This window comes from Tigriopus californicus, chromosome 8, assembly GCF_007210705.1.
Source record: "Tigriopus californicus strain San Diego chromosome 8, Tcal_SD_v2.1, whole genome shotgun sequence".
NCBI lineage: Eukaryota > Metazoa > Arthropoda > Copepoda > Harpacticoida > Harpacticidae > Tigriopus > Tigriopus californicus.
In genome coordinates, this window is record NC_081447.1 from 3876465 (window position 1) to 3896502 (window position 20038).

Sequence of the window (20038 nt, forward strand, 5' to 3'; positions counted from 1 at the left end):
TTCCTTGGCCCGACCTGCCTTGTTGAGGAAGAGCAGGAGATCTACAGGGTAGATCAATCATTTTGAAGTTGAGCTATTTTGGGGCTGAATAGAAGTAAGTGAAGCAGCAATCGTATGTTATTTGGGAATTACATGAAAATATTTATCCCACCTCAACCTTGGGAAATATATTCATATATCTCATATGACAATCTGAATCGACTCTTGAGAAAACTCAAACGTCACCCCGAACTAAGATTCGCATCAAGAGGCTCAAGGATTCAGCTAGATATGAAAAATATAAGGACACCAAAACTGGTCGGTTGTGGGTCTGGTTACGGCTATTCTAATAAAGTTCTCGAATGGCTATCAAAAATTCGTTGCTAGTCGTAATCCATTTCCTTTAAAACTTGCAAGATTGTGTCAGAAAGCAAAAGTTCTTAAAGATTTTTGCATAAGGTCTCGAATTAGTGCCATCAAGGAAACAACATATAATTTTGAACACCCTGTTGAGGCAGTTTCATGCCTGAAGAGCTAGACCAGCTGAAAGAGGATGGTGTGGTGAGACGTGACTGTGTGTTCTAGGAATAATTAAAGATCGGGTGGATCGCTTTTTGATGGAGAACATGCAGGGCTTTTGGTAGGATATGTACGTGTAAGTAATCCATAGGAAGCTCTCCATTCAGTGCAGAATTATCCATAAACTTCTTTTATCAATCCAATTTCTTCTTCACTATTTCCCCCAAGTCACCTTTGGAACAATTCTATCACTCAAACACTACCTTTGAAGCCTCAAAGCCGACAAATCTCTGGGGTCACACTGGCCAAAAGGCGTAAAAAGTTACCAAACGTATCATCAGAAAACAGCAATGGCAAAAATCGGATTTGCAAGCATTTCTGCCAATTTTTGCTTGCAAATGGCAAAAATGGGAAATAATGGCAAAAAATGTCAGAAGGGAGCAGAATGAAACTGTTGATTAATGCTTGAAATAGCCGATATAATGTCAAGAGCTGTAATTATGGTTAGCTCCCACTTGATAACAAAAAGGTGTAATGTAATTGATTCAAATTCAATAGGTTTGACAATTACAGAGTTTGATGGCCACAACGAATGGATCTTTCTTCATTTTCATGGGAATGATCATTGAATCGTTTAGATATATTTCCTTCATTCTGGCTCAAAAACTTTTGGCTTCGTAGCTACCCTGACCTTGCATAATTTTAGTGGCGTAATTTCAATTCAATTAGATTCGAGTGATATTACAAAGAAATTGCCTACTGTTTGTTTGTTGCAAAATGCAAAATTCCATTCCTGGTATCTTGAGTTTACAGGTACGATTGAAAACTTGTTAAATACGTAAATTATTGACTTTTTTTGCCCTCTGCTGCATTTTTTCCAAAAATGTCTACAATTTTCTACCACCGCTTTCTGGGAGGTGGTCGAAAATGGTTTTTGATAACTACTCATCCCTGTCTGAAAGCCGTACGCCCATCCATCAAAATAGAAAGAAGATGCTGTTTACCTCGACCGTAGTTCTCGGCCTACTCAACCACAGCTTTGAAGCAAGACAGCCTCGATCATCTATCTGGATTCCGGTCCGTGCCTGCATCTCCAAGATCAGTCCTTCATTGTGTGCTACCTTTTACTTCTTCCACTATGTACAGTACCTCAAGCTGCGTTCTTCAACCGTCACGGTTCCATGCTCTTGGATGATGATGATATAAGGGGCCCTTGAAGTCTTTGGAGAACCTCTCCAATCTCTGATAGTGAGGTTGTACGTACGTATGAAGTATGAACGTCTTGGATGGGAAGAGATGGGGGAGGGGATATCGGGTTCTAGCTTGGGTTATGGGCACTTCCTAAAAACGTGTTGTGTTGTTCATCAATGCGTTGGAGTTCCGTTAAATTGGCCTAAGCCTGAACTAGAGGGTTCTTCTTCTAATGAGGCTCGCGTCAGTTCGCTATAACTACTAGTGCTTCTTTAGAAAGGACTCGAGTCCGGACTATTCTAGAAAAAGGTATTATTTTTTCCTTAGAATTTCGCAAGACGAGTCTTTTTGCAAGACCTAGCTCTGGTGAAAGACTCGAGTCCGGCAGGGGACTCTAGTCTTTTACTAGACTTGAGTCTGGGCCGAATCCGGCAAAAAGTAAAAAAAAATCAAAGGACTCGTACGAGTCTGACTTTTGCAGGGCTCGCCTAAGCACTAAATACAAAGTATCGTAATTTATAGCTCAATCTAACAACTGGATCAAATGTGTGCCCTCTCAAAGTTCACAACACAACCCTTTTAGCCATGTGAAGTAATGGAAATGCTAGGAAAAATGTGGTGCGGCACCCTGATTTTGGAAATTTTGTAGAGGGAACTTACACTAACATCACAGCCAACTCGCACCATGATCCAGCTGAATATTCAATTATCAAGTTGTGTTACAAATCTCCAATAAATAGGATGTTTGGTGAAATTCTGTCACTGTACTAATATCTTGCCATAGATTGACGTCAGCTGTTGGTTTTACCTTCACTTCTCATGGGGAACACAGAGAGAATGATTATCTGTAGAGTACTAAATCATTCATTCTGTGCACTTTTATGTATTAGACTTTGAGAGAGCGTAACTTTTGATCCAGTCATTTGTTTGAGAAGAAATTTGGAAAAAAATAATTGCAGCGCTATTACTTTGAGAAGATCCAATAAATTGACTCAAATTGGAGTTGTTCATTTGCAACCTTCCTAACAGTGGTTCATTGTCTGAGATAGGTTCAGAAAGCATATCTCGTTTATCTGAATAGATAGATCTGCCCTTGAATTGAAACTCAATTGGTGATGCTATGATTTGAAGGAAAGGAGAGCAAAGCTTAGAACTTGTAATTGACAGCAAGATTTGGGTCTGTGCCAATTGTCTCTTCTCTGGAATATCGTTGGGGTGAATGGCTGGAATTAAAGACTATTCACCTCTTACATATCTTGACGAACAACTGCTTGATTTGGAACTAAATTCCACTGAATCGTAAAATGTGCCCATTGTTAAATAGGTTATTGGCAATGGAAGCCAAACTTACCGAAGTAAAATGATCCCTTGATTGAAAGTAAAACAGTTAACGGAATATGAACAAACGTCACGGAATGTCTGACTTTTAACATACGATTTTCGTACAAAACCTCCTCGTTTAGGAAAAGATCGTCATTCACTTGGCATCGCACATTTTTCCTCTACTGCTAGCTTTCTTGAGTAAATATCACCCTATTTGCACCAAGGCTTTCTTATAAAGCGAAGCTCTTTGTTTGTGGAAGTTTTCAAATGAAATTCTATCTGAGTGCGATAGAAAAACTAAAGTCCGAGAGGACTTTTAAGATAAATGATACGCAATGGTGCCGTTTGGGATCGGTTACCAAAAGTATGCCTCCAGTGAGAGTCGAACTCACGACCCCTGGTTTACGAGACCAGTGCTCTGCCACTGAGCTATAGAGGCCCGCTTGAGAGGAAGGGAAAAATTTATTATTCCAATCCATACATTTATTTCTTCTTTCAGACCGTGCAATTTCTTTGTTCCACCTGAACTTGAGCATATGCTTAAAAGCTATTTCATCATGCAACTTCATCCTCTGATTTAATGTACTACATAGAATGAAAAAGATTTGTCTCGAACTCTCGGCCATGTTCCTTGCTCTAAGGAACTTGCTTTCTCTGTAAAGTGATGTAAGAATACATTCCTCGTTCAAAACGATAGCGTCAATACCATATCATCCCAGCGTAGCGTTTCTAGCTTGTTCATTTCCACACAGAAAGTTTGACTCATCTTAGACCACGTCAATGCCACCAACAAAAATGACACGCAAACGGTAGGTGGATACATACAGTAGAGCCATGGACTGGAGGTGACTTAAAAACTAGATAAAATGACCTTTAAATATTGGATGTGTTTGCGATGATGGTGTATATTTTTCCAGGAGAGAAATTAGAGAGTAAAGAGTTGCTGGAACCACAATTGAACAAGTGCTTAGCAAGCCCTCAAGACGTTTACATTATGCAAGTTTGCCTCCTTGGGCGAAATTATTGCGAACATGGGTGTACTTTAAAGTACATCAGTATTTAGAATCAGAGCGTGCGAGTAAGTTGCAATCTTTCGAACGTTCTTTACCCATCGTTCTTGAAAGAAAGTGTGCATGTACGTATGTTGCCTTGAATGGAAATGATGAAACAGCACTGAAAATTACTTCCTTGTTGAGTTTGAGAGAAAAGGGAATTTCAGGTCTTGCTCAATGCGTGTATCATTTTGAAAGAAACCTGGACTAACTTCATTCGTATCTTTGAATCGCATGGCTCATCTCAACCTTCAAAAACTTTATGTCTGTGTCCACATTTAGAGGGAGTCATTGTGAACAAACATACGCTTTGATGTAACATTTTCTCATTACAGTTTCTGCCTTTCACATTTGGTATTCCCCAAGCGAGTAATGGTGGTTTATTAGTAGAGGTCCTTGTAGAGAAGCATCACTGCCAATTTGACCAAGTCTTTTTCAGATGTTAAATCTAGACTTGTGAAACATTCAAAGTACGTTCATCGTGTTGGTGCCTTTGAGTTTGTTCTCAAGGCTTTAGTTGAGAAATCCATTGACTACCTCAAAATCGATTAACCTATTTTGTGTCTGTGCACTCAACCGCTCACCAAACAAAATGGTCACATATGGTAAGTCAAATAAACAAAACCTATTACAAATTACACGAAGAGATCGCTTCTTTCCAAGCCAATCTCTAATCGATTAAAAACATATACTGTGTTATGAATCAACCTTGATTCGATCGATTGAAAGGAGTTTGATCACAAGTTTCCATTTTAAGCTCTCTGAGGGTCCACAAAAAGAGAAATATGAATATTTGTACGAACAAGAGGATTGTTCCACAAACAAAGAAAGTCATACCAAAATTGCTTCGACAAAGAGGGTGCAATGAGTTTTAGCTTAGAACATCCGGCCATACCAGAACTTCATTACAAAAGTTTATCGGCAACAAACGAAAAAAAAACGATTGACGCCTCGAAACATACACTGCATATCATGCAAGAAAAGATCGAAAAGAGTGCGAAGAAACCTTCCTTAGTCAAATATTTAGGCCTGGCGGATGAAAAACTACAATATGGCACAGCGACATCTATCTACCATACAAAGAACTGTAAGGGGCAAAGAAGCCAAACCCTCAATAACATCCTTAAGCTTCGAAGCATATTCAAAAAGAAAATGCATTTTACATTTTCTTAATTGAAAATTTAAAGCTGAAACTCAAAAGGATAAAAAATAATCAACATTAGCCAATTTTGAATGTCCTCATTTTAACCTGAATCTTTTTCACTTTGATTTCATGTTGCAATTGTTAGCTTTAAAGTTCGGTGATTACTTTTTTTGCCATTGAGCAATTTTATGATTTGCTTATTAAGAGTTCTACTGAGTTTTCAAGGCGATAATGAGTTTTAATGAGTACATTCCTTTGAAAGGAGGTAGAAATTGTTGTTTCGAACAAGAGTTCTTTACTTTTATGACAACCACTTTTCATCGTTATAAATTTGGCCCTCATTAACGCAAAGGAAACCAGACACCACTGATAGGATTTTTATTTCATGACTCTGTGGATGGAAAGTGAGTTTACATTCACTTCTAAACTGAAAATAAATTGCCACGGATCAAATTTGTCTTTTTGTTGTTTTAAGTCAAATTAATACCTTGAAAACGGCGAATCAGGAAAAGTAGGCTTCAATCTTATGGTAAAGTTTAATACTTGAAAAAATAAGCTCGTCAAAAATGTATTGATCATATTGACTTTCTTTTGCCATATTTCATAAACTTTAGTAATGAAAGCAAGAGCTATTGAATACAAAGCTTTTTTTATACCTTGATATTGCTACATCCAATATGTCAGATGTTCCTCTGACTTCTTTATATATGTCTTGTTAATGGCTTTTCCGCCAAAATTGGATTGCTTTGTGCCAGAACAGCTCTGAGCCCTTTTGCGAAATGAAATAATAATACAACTGAAATCGCGGCAATTAATGAAAAGGCAATTTCAATAATCACTGCTTAAAATGTTGATAGGTAAGTTCCAACCAAACTGTACACTTTTAAAGTTCTTTTTGTCACGGCATTAAATCCAGAGGAACAAGTTTTGTTTTATTGAAAGAAATCAGCTGCTACCCGAAAGGTTACAATTTTAACCCATAAAACACACTTACGGACCAAAAAATGCACTAAATTGAAATTTTACCAAAAGACGCAGCCATAAAGCAATCAAACTGGTGCAATGATTCTGATTTCGCTTCCACATTGATACTTTTATCATTGGATCCTATTTCCCCTGTGCCGTTTTGAAAAGGAAATAATTTCAGCATTGATTTCGAGTTTCGTAGTTTCCTTGTATGGATTGTCACACAACGGTCAAAAATTGGACCAAAACATTAAAGATGTTTTTTTTTCCGGTACTAGATCACTATGATAGGCATGAATGAATTAGAAACAAAGCCAACAGAGCCACTTTTAATTTAACACAGATTATAGTCAGCTAGTTGAATGTACATTGGGAGGTGATCCTTTAAAAAAAAAACGCCATCTAGCTCACAAAGGTCCGATTGGGTCGGATTAGAGGGCTTGTAACTAGCCCTCTAGGGCCGATATTCTGTCTAACAATCTTCATGTGAGCCTAATTTCAGCTGATGAGTAGAAAGTGAGATGAGACATATAAACATCGGGGATGGTTAGTGATGGTAAGAGTATCTGTGTTAGAACCTAGAAATCGAAGCTATGTCAAGATGAACTGGAGTGAACGACTAATCGCACAATGACTTTGACTTTGAAACAGTTTATGCTCCGACAGGAAGTGCTCAAATTGTATCGTTCGTTTCTGCGCACTGCTTATCAACTCCCGGATCACAAACAACGATCTGACGTCGTGGATTGGGTCCGAAGCGACTTCAAGGCCAATCGTGGTATCGATCCCCAAAACGACGAGCAAATCAAGAGTCTCTTATACAACGGACAAAAGATGTTACAAGAACTAAGACAGTCCATGGATTTAGCATCCGCTTAAGCTCAAATCATGCTTTCTTGGCGGGTTTGCCGTCGGTCTTTGGCCACAACCCGCTTAGTACGGTCGGATCCGAAACTCGAATACCCCGAGCATGCTCAGCTTTACCCAAACCATATCCCTACCTCCCTGGCCCAAAAGACCATTTTGGCTCTGGGGAGCTCCCTTATGGCCCTGAGTGATCCTTGGCGAGCCGATATGGTGGCTGTGAATGGAGAGGTCACTGGTGGTTTGGCCTTAAATCGAATGTATAACAAGATGGACGCCCATCCTGAAGGTCAACAAATTTTACGACTCAAACCAAGGATCAATACAACTACCGTGGATTTTGATGCCCTGCGGGATCTGCCACCCGATAGTTTGGGGTTCACTTATGCCACTTATTCGGATGATCATAAGATTACACCGGATTCCAGAGACACGGTTCAATTTGTGGACGATGTGGAACTAGCCTATGTCATGCAACGCTATCGTGAGACGCATGATTTGGTGCATGCCGTTTTGGACATGCCGACTAATATGGTGGGTGAAGTGGCTGTCAAGTGGGTGGAGGCCCTCCAAACGGGCTTGCCCATGTGTGTGGGTGGAGCCGTGTTGGGTCCGATTCGATTCAGTCCGAAACAGATCCGACAATTCCGCCGATATCGCCCATGGGCCGTGAGGGTGGGATTGAATAGTGAATTTCTGCTCAATGTATTCTATGAGCGGCGATGGGATCAGGATATGGATGATTTCCGACGGGAAATGAGAATTGAACCCAAGCCCTTTTGACTTGTGATGTGATTCACTAGACTCCGAAATAAAAAGAAACAGTCCATTGTAAGTGAAATTCGATTCATAGCAGGTGCCTTCTTTCTTTTTGATGTTTCAGGGGCATCATGCCTCCCAAAAAGGCCTCGATCCGCGCGGAATTGCCCAAAGATCCCGAAGACCAGGTCACCTTTAAAAAGATCACGCTCTATACCTTTGTGGCCATGATCATGGTCTTGTATGTGGTGTTCCTCCAATCTCCAACCCAATTCGAACAATACTCACAAGAGTACACGTTCCTACAACCGGTCAATACGTTCTTTAAAGCGGTCGAAAAGTTCTCTCCCTTTCACGAGTTCCTCGCTGATGATATGGTCATGGATGGAACAGCAAAGGCCCCTGAATACCCGGGATCAGGATCCATCCCTCATGAAAGTGGTCAGCGGTTATTCACGCGAGATGAGCTCAAACGTTACGATGGAAGTGAGGGCAGTCCGGGTTTATATCTAGCCATGGTGGGTCAAGTCTTTGATGTCTCTAAAGGCAAGGATTACTACGGACCTGGTGGGGGATATAGCTTCTTCACCGCCACCGACGGGTCTCGAGCTTTTGTTACGGGTCAATTTGATGCCGATGGCCTCGTGGATGACGTGTCCGGTCTCTCTGGCCAGGATTATCTCGGACTTCAAGAATGGACCGAGTTCTATCATAAGGACTACACGTTTGTGGGCAAGTTGATAGGGCGTTTCTACTCTGACAATGGGGAGGAAACCGTTGAACTGAAGGATTTCCAGGACAACGTGGCCAAGGCCAGAGCGGCCAAGGCCCAGCATGACATTGAAAAATTGACATACCCACCTTGCAATACGGAATGGAGCCAGAAGAAAGGTCACCGAGTTTGGTGTACCGCCAAAACAGGTGGGACTGATCGAGGATGGGTGGGTAAGCCCAGGAAACTGTATCTACCTGGTAAGAGCGAGCGATGCGCGTGTATGAAGGACTTTGGACCGCCCTCCACCGATCCCAGTGCCCTCACGGACTTTGGCGACTTAAAGAGCCCGCATGTCAAGCAATATGAAGGCTGTGATCCGCTCGCTGTTTCGTGTCAATTAGCTCCACCCTCGAAGGACAAGGATGAACTTTGAGGCTGATTCATATGTTTGTTCTTACCGGTCCGTCCCTCTCCCGGTGTTGACCATCAGGATTTCGATTTCCCTCCTTTTCATAACATTTCACAAAAATATTCTAAGTGATGATACTTCTGCACATTCCACAACAATCATCAGATACTCGCAATAAAGGAGATTTAAGCCTACAATGGAGCACATCATATATTTACATACTCAGCACGGGAAACAAATACTTCTAAGACGCCGTTTCTACTTCTTCGGCAGCAACAGTTTCGACGGGCTTAGCCTCAACCACAGATTCTGTTGGAGTTTCGACCTCTTCGGCGTCAGCTTTCTTTTCTTCCACTTGATCTTCGGAGACTGTCTTGGCCATCTTAGCTGGCGGGCTGCCTTCATCGGGTTTCTTGTCCGATTTGAGCGGTGCCGATGTCTCTTTGGGCGGATTGGCCTCTACGGGCGGTTCAGAGGTGGCTTTGACGGAGCCATTCTTGGCCGTTACGGATGGATCGGGGGCCAATTGAGGGTACTCGTCCAGGAGAAGGTAGTCTTTCCATCGCACGAAGACGGGACTGCGCTCCCGTTTGCGGCTTGAAGCTCGGTCACTTCGATCACGCGGTGTGGATGTCGCGAAATGTCGAGGTTTCTCTTCGACCAAGAGCCGCTCCACCCCGTACCGTTTCAGCCTTTGGACGTGTTCCTCACTTTTGTAATGCTCCCGAAGCGGCTCCAAGGACACAAAGGCATTCCAACATAAGAAGCAATTGAAATCGGTGGTCACACCCGTGTCCGTGAACGGCTTATCTTTCTTTAGAACAGCTTGATGGCGTTGCGATTCGCGGTGCAGCTTCTCACTCTTGCCCGTAACGAATTGCAAATTGCATTCTAAACAATGCGGGTGTCCACGGCTCGCCCGCACCCGCTCCCGTTGTAACTCAGAGGTGGACAATGCGCGCTCTCGCCGGGCGGGCGATCGAGACCGTCCGCGCCGCCCCCGGCTGCGGGAACGCCCAATCGATGTTCGTGCATCTTCAACTTTGGGCGTATCGGCGGCCTTGTCCGATGCAGTCGCGGCGGTTTTGGGTTTTTCTGCTATTAAATCCGACACATCGATAGGGGTAGGCTTCCATTTGGGCTTGACGGGTTGACCTTCAGCCTCGGATTTGGCGGCCTTCTCGGGCGAGTCTTTCGAGGGCGGATTTTCGGATTGAGCTAACGGCGGAACCGCAACTTCGTTGGCCTTGGGTTTGGATTCGGCTGTCTCCGTACTCTCATGGGAGACCTCACCTACTTTACTTTCAGTGGGTAGAACTGGATCTTCTTGAGGCGTGTCGCTGGTGGGTGCGGGCTCCACGGCAGTGCCGTTCTCGCCGGATTCGGACATTATGGTAACTGTTTAAGATAGACTTGTGGAGATCCTAACCAGTTTGGAATTGAACTGTCATATAATTTGGTCAGACCAGACTTCAGACATCTTGTGGTCGGAACATAAAGTGTTTGCCAACTTTTCCTATTGAATGCACAAAAAACACATGGATTTTCCTTTCAATTCTATTAACACTTACCCCCCAGGTATTTGAAATATGAATTGAAATCAAAGCATACTTCCATTCCATTCTGGTCGTATTTGTTCCATTTGAGCAAGCCTGTTTGATTTTTCAACATAACAAAACGTTGTTCGAGGTTTCTTGCGGCTTTGCGAAGGCAGCTGTCCTTCTGGACGGAACATGCAACTAACGTAGTTACCAACCTAGCTCAATTTTGGTTCTTCATTCACAAGTTATCGTGACAGATAATAAGTGAAAAAAAGTGGTTAGTGCAGTTTATTAGCATGAGAGAGGTCGCCGGTTCGATTGCCCTCCCTGACCTTTTTTCATAGAGACTTTTCGACGCTAACCACACCCTCAGATGAAGAACCAATGTGATATGGACCATGACACTGCTTATCAGAATAATATTCGGACGATGTGATGGCTGGCTTCATCCCCCCGACCCAAGCACCCGAAATACAAAAGTGTTAGTTCAATCGTAATATTATTCTAGTCATATTCACCGTGAGATCACTCTCTAATCAATTATTTTATTGCTTTAACCATTTTGACATTTTTATATTTTTAACAATGTTTGTATAATGTTTATACACCATCTTTAAACTATATTTTTACGCTATGACATGACCAAGAGTCGCAGTGAAGATGTTATTATTATCAAAAAAAAAATAAAAAATATGGCTCATTGTGACATGGCCGTTATGGGCGAGGACGCTCTTTTATGATATTGACGTTGAACTATTATCCACTTCTGATTCAATGATTATTGATTGGCTAGTTTGTCTTAATCAATTGAAGACATAATGTCATATTGTCAAAAAGAACAAGCTATTTCAAAAGCGTGTTTTTAAAAGTTCCCTCCTGATTGTGGCAATCAGAATGCATTCTTGTCAACAAAATATTTTCGTGAAATATTTAGATATTAAATATTTAAGATGAAAAAAAAAACTGAAGTTGCTTAGCAGGACATAATACGTTGGAACCGATTTAAAATAAAGATTTAGAAGAAAAAGATTTTATTTTCCAGATCCTCGTGATTGAAAGGTCATTGAAAACGCGGCAATGATAAGGAGGACAGGATACATTCAGGTTCTTATCCAATGATTGACCATTGTAATGTTATTCTGCGCAAGAAGGTCAATTTTTGCCTTGTTTTTGAGCTGGACATCGTCCCCGGTTCACGTGATCTTTCATTCTTAATGGCGAAGGGAATACTTTTCCACAGAGTTTGCATGGATACACGCCGGTTTCATGACAGTCTGACACGTGACGATTCAGAATCCCCCGAGCTTTGTACGTTTTATGGCAATAGCCACATTGCAATTCTGAAAAGGGGTGATTTGTTGAGAATAGTCACTTGAAACAAAATCAAAATATTTATCAAATACTCAAGAATAATCATGTCCCACCTCTTGAGTTTTTTCGGCTGAACGACGCTAATCGTCCTTGGCTCTCATCCGGATCCGGGTCTCCTGGTTCTAAGGTGTCCTCAAAGTCCTCTTCCAGCTCCATGTCCTGATCAATCTCGATCTCGTCCTCACCCGTCGTCAGAGGATCCTCCGTATCGCTATCCACGGGATCAATATGAAGAGGAGCATGAATCTCGATGGCATCTTCTTCAGTGACCTTTCTTTCGGCCGGTATTTCAGCTTTAATGCGGATTTTTTTAGCTGAAGGCGGTTGAATTCGAGTTGGCTTTGTCTTAGAAGTTGGAACTGGAGGGGGAGCTAAAACTGGCGGTGGAATGGGGGCTGGATCGGGCACAACGGACCCGGACCGTCGGTTCTTGGGCAATTGAGGTAACGTGGGACGAGGAAAAGGCTCTTCAATAGGCTTCAAGGGCTTTGGCCTCCTTGAAGGGCCTTGAGGATGGTACAAACCGCGGACCTCGAGTTTGTCCGCAGCGGTTAGGAAATCGTTCAACTTGCTCTCTGTTACGTTCACTTCACCGCAATACATAAAGTTTAATAAAGTGGTCATCTCCTCCACATCGATGTCCCAGAGCATAATCAGTTGTTCCAAATTGGGTTGGTGTTTGTTCCGATTGAAGAGCTTGTTGAAAACTCCGGAACAAGCGGACAAGACGAGTTTGTGGGCGGGGAAATACTCGCCATCGCAAACAATCGTCACATCGCAGAGGTTCTTTTCATCTCGAAGGTCGGAGAAGGTTGAGATGACGCTGGTATGAAAGTCGTTCCACTTCAAGGTGAACGTTTCGTCTTGCGCACCCATCTGAAACGAGACATGTTGGGATTTGTATACTTTGAAGCTCGAGCTAAGGTTGCCATAAGGATATTGGCGATTTATTGGAAATGTTTCATGGTGACAACTAGTAACACTACTTCCTATGGAAGCCTAGCTTCAATTTTCGAGTCGAAATTATCCAAAGCTTTTTGAATCAATATCACTTGATCACTTTGATTTCTCTCAACCTGAAGCTTTCTTAATGCTTGGGAATTGCCGATGAACTGACTTGGCTGTAATTCGGTGGTCTTATCGACATCTCTTATTCCTCTAAAAGTTAACGTCTTCCTTGGGATAACAATCAAAACTGAATTCTTCATCCAATTATCCAATTTGAATCCTAGGTACATACAACGTGAAAGTAGCCAATGGAATAGATTCAAGCGCTTAGCTTTGCCCATTCAAAATCCGTGTCACAATCACTTCTGTGGTCATTGAGGAGTCCAAACTTTCCATCGGGATCTCTTGGCCAATGTGCTGATCTCGGAGTTCAGGAAAACTTTCACTTGTATCCAATCCACTGCGGCATTTCGATTTGCTCTGATGGTCTTTCATCTTCCGATTCGATGCGAACACCTTGCCACACTCAGAACAGGGGAAGAAGCCGGTGATGTGGGTATCAGAAATGTGTCGTCTCACTCGGGAACGGCGCAAGTATTTCTTGTCACAAAAGATACAGCAATACTCTGGAAGCAATGAAAATCAGAATCAAATTAAAGAGTGCAAATCCTTAACTACAACAACATGCTCTCAAAAAGCGCATTGCAAGAGGTCTTCTTATGGTCATTGCACTGACAATGTTGGAAATTAGGAAATCATCTTTCGTAAGTTCATAAAAATGCGATAAAAGGTTGAGAAATGTGAAAAAAAAGTTGAAAGAATGGCAAAAAGGTCACTTTTTGTTTCCTTTGTTGCGATTTTGTCTGTTACAAAATGTTTGGCACACAACTGCTTCTACATTTATTTATTTTTGTTTACAAGAAGTCAACATTTTTTCTTTGCAATGTTCGACATTGGAACAACTTTTTACTTGATACGGATGCTAATGTGTACAATGGATTCTCTTCTAGAGCCTAATGCTAATGCTTAGAGCGCTTTTGTTAAATAAATGAATTTGGCTTCTGTTTGGATCAAACCCACGATGGCTAGTAGGCTCGTTCAAATACAGCTCTCTTTTACTGACCTTCCGAACATAAAAAGAGAGTTGAATATTTGCTAGAATTACACAAAAGCTTTTGGCTTGGAGGTTATTTTTTGATCTGATCATGCTGCACGACAGTGATAAAAAGTCCCCAAAACGGAAAAACAAGTGTAGAAGGAAACAGATCAGGACCCGAATGACCAAACGGCTAAAAATGTTCTAAAATGTGAAAAGAAGTAAAAAGGAAGTTGAAAGGGCATCAAAAAAAGGTGGGAAATTAGAAGTTTAGCCAAACATTTTTAGCCTAAAAAGCCCACAAAGCTTGAAAAGCTTTTTTCAGGTTTAACTTTTTAAGTCAAATCCAAGATGAAAGAAAAATGGTAGATTTGCATTTTTGAAAAATTTGTATCCGTACCTGACCTCCGTAAAGGCGAAATGCCTACCTTTTACTCCATTTGGTCCAATGGTTGGCGGTTCAGTGGCCACATGTCTCATAGCCCTGTTGTACTCCTCGTTTTGGGCAGCCAATAACGAATCGCCGTCCAAGTCGTGTTTGCCGTCCAAATCCAGGTCCAACTCCGTCGAATCCAACTCTTCGTCATCTGGCAAATCCAATAAAGACCTCACTTCTTCAACCTCAGGGGATTTCAATCTCACTCTTTTGTGAGATGATCGGAAATCCGGAGATGAACACCCATTTCTACGCTGGTCCCCATATTGAGACAATCCCAGGATTTGGAGTTTCTCAGCTGCAATCATAAAGTCGTTGAAACGACCATTGGCCACCGAGACCTCTCCCAGGTACATGAAGTCCAACAAGGAGGTCAGGATGTCGGCTTCGATATCCCAAAGCATGACAAGAGGATTGACTGAAGGATGTGTCAGTTTAGTGCTGGCGAAAAGCTGCTTGAACACCAACGAACACGTGGACAGAATGACACGGTGGGCACGGAAATTCTCGCCATCACACACCAGGGTGATATCACTGAGCACCGAATCAAAACGCAGATCGGCGAATGCTCCGGCGGCATTGGATTGATAGGCATCCCATTTCAGTGAGAATCCATCGTCGGACGAACCCATAATGTTCAACTGAAATGAAACATAAGGAATGAGGTGATACATTTAGCTATAAGGATGTCGGAAATCAGCCCTTTATTGAAGTACAAAATGGTTTAACCCATCAATAGATAACGTATTTGTACTTGTGGTGGGCGAGACCTAGGAGTTGGGTTGTCAGGATCACATGGTACATTTGTCTTTCTTTTGGTGGCCTCGAATGCGCTTCTGCGAAGGATACATTTTACCGCAGTATTCACAGGGTATTTGAGTTCCAGCATGGATTTCTTGGAAATGGTTGCGGAGTGCCGATCTAGAGTTGTACAGCTTTTTGCAGTACTTGCATTCAAATCCTGAAAGAACCAGTAAACATCGTGAGCGTCTTCTGTCTTGCTCTTTATCGGTATGGGAAAAACATTAGGCGAAGGAGTGAGTCCATCGTAAAAATTGTATTTATAGTTATAGGAAAAACATCTGGGAAAGAACAAGAACTTACCAACGGGTTTACTTTCCCTCCTCTTCATTTTGTACCGTACGCTACCTGATTAGATCGAGTAATTACTTCAGTGAAATTGCTATTAATTAAAAGGATTAGTGATTTTGTCGTAGTAACTAAGGACATTTCTCTAAGTTATTGAGACATTTCAATGGCTAATTACAGACATATCTTCAACTATTATTCAATGCAAATTTTGACGCATCTAGAGTATAATTATTAATGAATCAATTCCACATGAGACAATCGTAAATGTACGAGTTGTTATAACAAAAAATAAATAAATGTAGAACCAATCGACCAATGTCTGCGATTTAGGAGAGCGGTAAACAAATCAAATCAATTGCATCCATTTTCTGAGATACCAATTTCCGCTTACTCGATGAAAGTTTGGTGGCAAATTTCAATACATTTTAGATCCATAATACTGTCAAATTTCAACAGTCAAGTAACTAAACGTAATACGTTTTAGAAATTGGCCTTCATCCTCGACTGTCAGGATGATCCAAACTCTACCCTCGTTTACTTGAAGGGCCGTCACGTATTTCCCACCCGCGTATTTTTAACCGTTTTCCACCTTTGGGAGTGCTACTGGTTCGAGCTACTGGTTCCTTACCACTCAATCCATTGGGTCCGACCACGGCTCCTTGGCGGTAAATGGATTCGAAATACTCTGTGCGTTCCGCCTTTTCTTTCTCTTCCGTGCTCAAAGGGGTCACTTCCATCTTGAGCGAGGGTGGTTCAGCTGGGGGCTCATTCGCATGCGGCACGGTCAGACTTACGGTCGTGGTCACGAGACCCGAATCGTCGTCCACGGAAGCACTCACACTGGTCTCAATGACATCGGCTTCCGGTCCCTCGATCTTGATCGGCATGTCCACTGCCGTCCAAATTAAGGGTGATTCCGCCACCATCGTGGCCATCCCCAAAGACTCATGGGTGGGGGGCGGTTCGGGCGGGGCTGGAGCCACGATCACCTTCCGTCGTTTAGCCGGTACCTCCCCTCCCATTTCTGACTTGGCCGATGACGACCCGGACACTTGGGGCGAACCCGACGGGGTGCCTGATATGGGCCGTTTCGGGGGTTGGGGCGAGCGACCCGTGGTCTGATGAAAGCGACTCAAGCCCTTGAGTTGCAGTTTTTTGGCCACGGCTAAAAATGTGGGCAGCTGTGACTCCGTCAGTTCGATCTGACCCTGATACATAAAGTCCAAGGCCCTCTGCAAGTACAAAGGCTGGATATCCTTGAACTTGACCACTTGGATGGTCTTGTTGCTCACGGTCTGGAAGATCTTCTTGAACAGTCCCGAACACGCCGACAAGATCAATTTGTGAGCGGGAAAGCCTCGCTCTTGGGCGAATACGGTCACGTCGAAGAAGCTGTCCTGGGTCCGCAGGTCGGAAATGGCGCTCACCACACTGCAATGGAAATCCGGCCATATCACCAAAGAGCGTTTCTCCTCCGAGGACACCATGGTGGCAAGCAGGATGATCCGGCGGGTACTCCCGGTTCCCCGGATGGCCTGGATTGGCGGTCGATCAAGGCGATGAGCCACCCACAGCTGGCCAATAAAGTGTCTTCAGTCACAACACTGATGCGACTTGCTAGGCGACACCGCGGCGGAATCTACGCTTCTCGCGCGGCAGCACACACGCGAGGCGGATTTGGCAAGAGCGGCTGGCTGTACGGGACAAATAGTGGATGGGATCGAGGTTATTGGTGGGTTATTCATCGAATGGAAAAGGCTGGAGAAGGAATTTAAATCTGCCGGCATTGGTGAGATTGTTAGCTTGGATGCGTGGCTCGAGTGCCTTGGATGGCGACACTGATTTAAGGCCCAGCTAAGGCCAGGCGAGGTTGACCCAGGGACGCCAATTATGGCAGATTTGAGCCAAGTCTGGAGGGACGCTGGTCAGATGGATGAAGGGGTTGGTGGAATCGGGACATTTTCCCCCCCCGTGAAGGACGTGTCTTGTGTTCGGACCACGCGTGACAGTATCAAAATGTACCAAGAGTGCAAGTAAGGAACCAAATTAGAATGAAATCAAGCCAAGATTTGCTGTAGTTTGTGCCATTTATGTCTTAGAAAGTTGCCAAAGTAGTAGTAGAGGGAAAACTTAATGAGAGGAACAGATAGCAAACAGTGTCATTGGTCACAATTAGATAGGATGACCAATTCATGAGTCAACCATTCCTGTAAAACTTATAATGGCGTCATTTGCCTCATTTACGTTGCCCAACATTTAAGTGAACCATATTTTCAGAGTTATTAGAGATTGCTCTCCGAGCCAGCCAAGCCAAGCAGACCAGTTTCTACAAGGCGTGGGTGGTTATTACATTTTGTGGTGGGGAGTGATTGATTAGTGATTACCGACGATAGAGGGTGCGTGCACAACTTAATGATTTCTCATTTTAGTTGGAATAAAACAATCCAGCAGGCGTGTTTTACCCTTCTTTGTTTTCTTTTCAATGATTGTGCTAGTTAATCCACAGACTGGTTAATCACAAAAGAGGTCAAAAATTGGTTCAATGATTTTTGGGGTACTGGGTGGTTCAGTATGCACTACTGCTTACAATGCAGATTTAGTTTGAGAAATGATGTGGACAATATCATCACTAGACAGAGACAGTAAGGGGAAATATTGACTACCTCCATCATAATTAATTAAATGATTTCTCCTTCAGTTAATTTTTTGACCGCCTTGTGCTAAGATTTTTTAAGATTGACGCAAACATTTGGCTGAGCTCAAAATTGGTCAATGCATTCTTACTATGTAAAAGCCACAGACTTCTAGAGATATGGACTGCAAACAGAAGCTAAAAATTTTCATCTCCTAATCCCTTCACTTTATTGAAAATAAGCTCTTCATACGACCACACTATCTTGTTGAATAGATGAACCTAGCCAAGTTTGAGCCCAAAGTTATGCTTAGGGAACTCAGGAGATATGTCCAAAGCTACGTAATAAACAATACATAAAATTTTCGACCTGCTCTTGGTCAGCTGCTTAAGCTTTTGACACCATAATTTTGAAATGAACCACTTTACAATTAAATAATATAAAAATGGCATGCCTTTAATTGAGGAGATCTACGTTGATCATCTTATTACTGTTATTCGTAAAGAGGCTCAGAGTCTCAATGACCAAGAGCAAGCCGATTTGGAGGGAAGCTAGTTTGCAGTCCATATCACTAGAAGTCCTTGTAAAAGATTACCTCGTGCCAAGGAAAATGAGTTTGATTCATTGGGAGGGATGGAAGTTGACGTAGTCCTTGTTATAGTTAACAGGAGCACTTGAAACTATTAGTGCATGAGCACAATCTAGTTCGTTAATATTGGGATGTTCTCTAAAATGTTATTGACTTTCCTTGGCTATTCTTTTATATGTCTGGCTAATGAAATAGGTATTATTTAGTTAAATGCAACCCATTGGTCAAATATTTGCTAAACGACTAACTCTATCAACAATGAAAAGGATATGTGCCTATCATTTTGAGATGTAATGGGATTACCGCTCCTTTTTTTCTCGAAAAAGAACGGATCACTGTAATTTCGTCGCTGAAAAATTTTGTTACTACTAGTGGCCCTGTTCAAACCTATTGAAGGTTCAATACAATAGTACACGCTTTTTATTGACTTTTTTTATTTGCCTGATGCACAAAAAGAAGTACTCAATTGGAAAAGTATTCATTTTTACGCACTAGCGAACACATGACATACAACATGGGTGGATTGGTAGTAGTGTCAACCGGGTTTGCATTTGCCGTAGGTTTGATGATTCTTTATCCTCCTTGAAGAACGGAATAGTTTTCCGCACATTTCGCAAGGTATTTCTGTGTCCCCATGATTCTCTTCAAAATGCATCCGAAGTAGGTATCGGCTTTCGACCATCTTTTGGCAATATTTACATTTGTATCCTACAATGGAATCGAACAAACCACGTTATTTAAGTTGTTTATCCACCAAAACCTGCCACTTAAGTACAATCTGGGTGTGCTACTTTATGTGAAGTAGGCAACTGGCATTGAAGACAATCATTTCTTTTAGCGTCGTTTGAATGACCGAGTTTTGTTAAACACATGCCAATACTCAATACACACACCAGTGTTTGAGTAGCAACAACAAATTAACCAATAAATATCTAATAGCTTTTATGGATACAGGGTGTCTCATGGAGACCTCGAAATAGTCCACGTTTCTTTGATGTGCGGTAATAGATGTACTATGTATGACACCCCACAAGAAATTGGCCAAAGAGTTCAAGTAACATCAACATTTTTTACCTATAGGGTGCTTTCATCTATAGGACACCTAGATCTCCTTTTCGTTCATGCGTATGCACATTTCTGGTGATGCCAACAGAATGTGTACCAAAATAGAGCCATTTCTGGAAAGAATCAGTTACTTGTGGTCTGTCTTGATCGATTTTGGAGCCAGGTGTAAAGATATGGTTTCAAGGAGAACATTTTTGCACAAACACCTTGTGGTCTAAAAACGGGGTAAAAATGAAGCCTAAATTCCAAAACGAAGTATTTACACATTTACAGCTTGTCCAAAAATGATGAGCTAGAACCATTCTTTCAATCGCTTTCTTTGATTCATCTCATCTTTCTATGGTTA

General features: G+C 42.2%; 6 protein-coding genes, 1 long non-coding RNA gene and 1 other non-coding gene across 9 annotated transcripts in view; 3 read left to right on the top strand and 5 right to left on the bottom strand.

Moving 5' to 3' along the window:
* Positions 1 to 1208: 1208 nt before the first annotated feature.
* LOC131884804 (uncharacterized) lies at positions 1209 to 3706 on the top strand. 2 transcript variants are annotated; one of them, XR_009373756.1, is made up of 3 exons: positions 1209 to 1311; positions 1485 to 1758; positions 3512 to 3706. It is a non-coding gene; the product is annotated as an uncharacterized LOC131884804 (long non-coding RNA). The 2 variants fall into 2 exon arrangements; XR_009373755.1 differs by having other exon boundaries at positions 1485 to 3706.
* Trnat-cgu (transfer RNA threonine (anticodon CGU)) lies at positions 3380 to 3451 on the bottom strand. Its single transcript has one exon. It is a non-coding gene; the product is annotated as a tRNA-Thr (tRNA).
* Positions 3707 to 6924: 3218 nt separating the features above from the next.
* Positions 6925 to 7921, top strand: LOC131884802 (ubiquinone biosynthesis protein COQ4 homolog, mitochondrial-like). The gene has a single exon (XM_059232686.1). It carries the CDS (start codon positions 7063 to 7065, stop codon positions 7819 to 7821), a length of 759 nt encoding a protein of 252 aa, XP_059088669.1. The 5' UTR covers positions 6925 to 7062; the 3' UTR covers positions 7822 to 7921.
* On the top strand, positions 7811 to 9118 carry LOC131884801 (neuferricin-like). Its single transcript, XM_059232685.1, has one exon. It carries the CDS (start codon positions 7929 to 7931, stop codon positions 8943 to 8945), a length of 1017 nt encoding a protein of 338 aa, XP_059088668.1. The 5' UTR covers positions 7811 to 7928; the 3' UTR covers positions 8946 to 9118.
* Positions 9119 to 11476: 2358 nt separating this feature from the next.
* Positions 11477 to 14932, bottom strand: LOC131885014 (zinc finger and BTB domain-containing protein 7B-like). The gene is made up of 3 exons (XM_059232935.1): positions 14306 to 14932; positions 11887 to 13407; positions 11477 to 11802 (listed from the first exon to the last, which is right to left on the bottom strand). The coding sequence occupies exons 2-3, from the start codon at positions 12707 to 12709 to the stop codon at positions 11615 to 11617; spliced, it is 1011 nt and encodes a 336-aa protein (XP_059088918.1). The 5' UTR covers positions 12710 to 13407; positions 14306 to 14932; the 3' UTR covers positions 11477 to 11614.
* LOC131884792 (zinc finger protein 131-like) lies at positions 13109 to 14945 on the bottom strand. Its single transcript, XM_059232674.1, has 2 exons — positions 14306 to 14945; positions 13109 to 13407 (listed from the first exon to the last, which is right to left on the bottom strand). The coding sequence occupies exons 1-2, from the start codon at positions 14943 to 14945 to the stop codon at positions 13109 to 13111; spliced, it is 939 nt and encodes a 312-aa protein (XP_059088657.1).
* Positions 14946 to 14954: 9 nt separating this feature from the next.
* On the bottom strand, positions 14955 to 17252 carry LOC131885013 (modifier of mdg4-like). Its single transcript, XM_059232934.1, has 2 exons — positions 16034 to 17252; positions 14955 to 15274 (listed from the first exon to the last, which is right to left on the bottom strand). The coding sequence occupies exons 1-2, from the start codon at positions 16890 to 16892 to the stop codon at positions 15105 to 15107; spliced, it is 1029 nt and encodes a 342-aa protein (XP_059088917.1). The 5' UTR covers positions 16893 to 17252; the 3' UTR covers positions 14955 to 15104.
* Positions 17253 to 19012: 1760 nt separating this feature from the next.
* Positions 19013 to 20038, bottom strand: part of LOC131884619 (transcription factor GAGA-like) — a 4353-nt gene continuing 3327 nt past the window's right edge. The window contains exon 3 of the mRNA XM_059232457.1: positions 19013 to 19335. Coding sequence (XP_059088440.1) covers positions 19163 to 19335 — 173 coding nt within the window. The 3' untranslated portion in view covers positions 19013 to 19162. The remainder of the gene's footprint in view (positions 19336 to 20038) is intronic.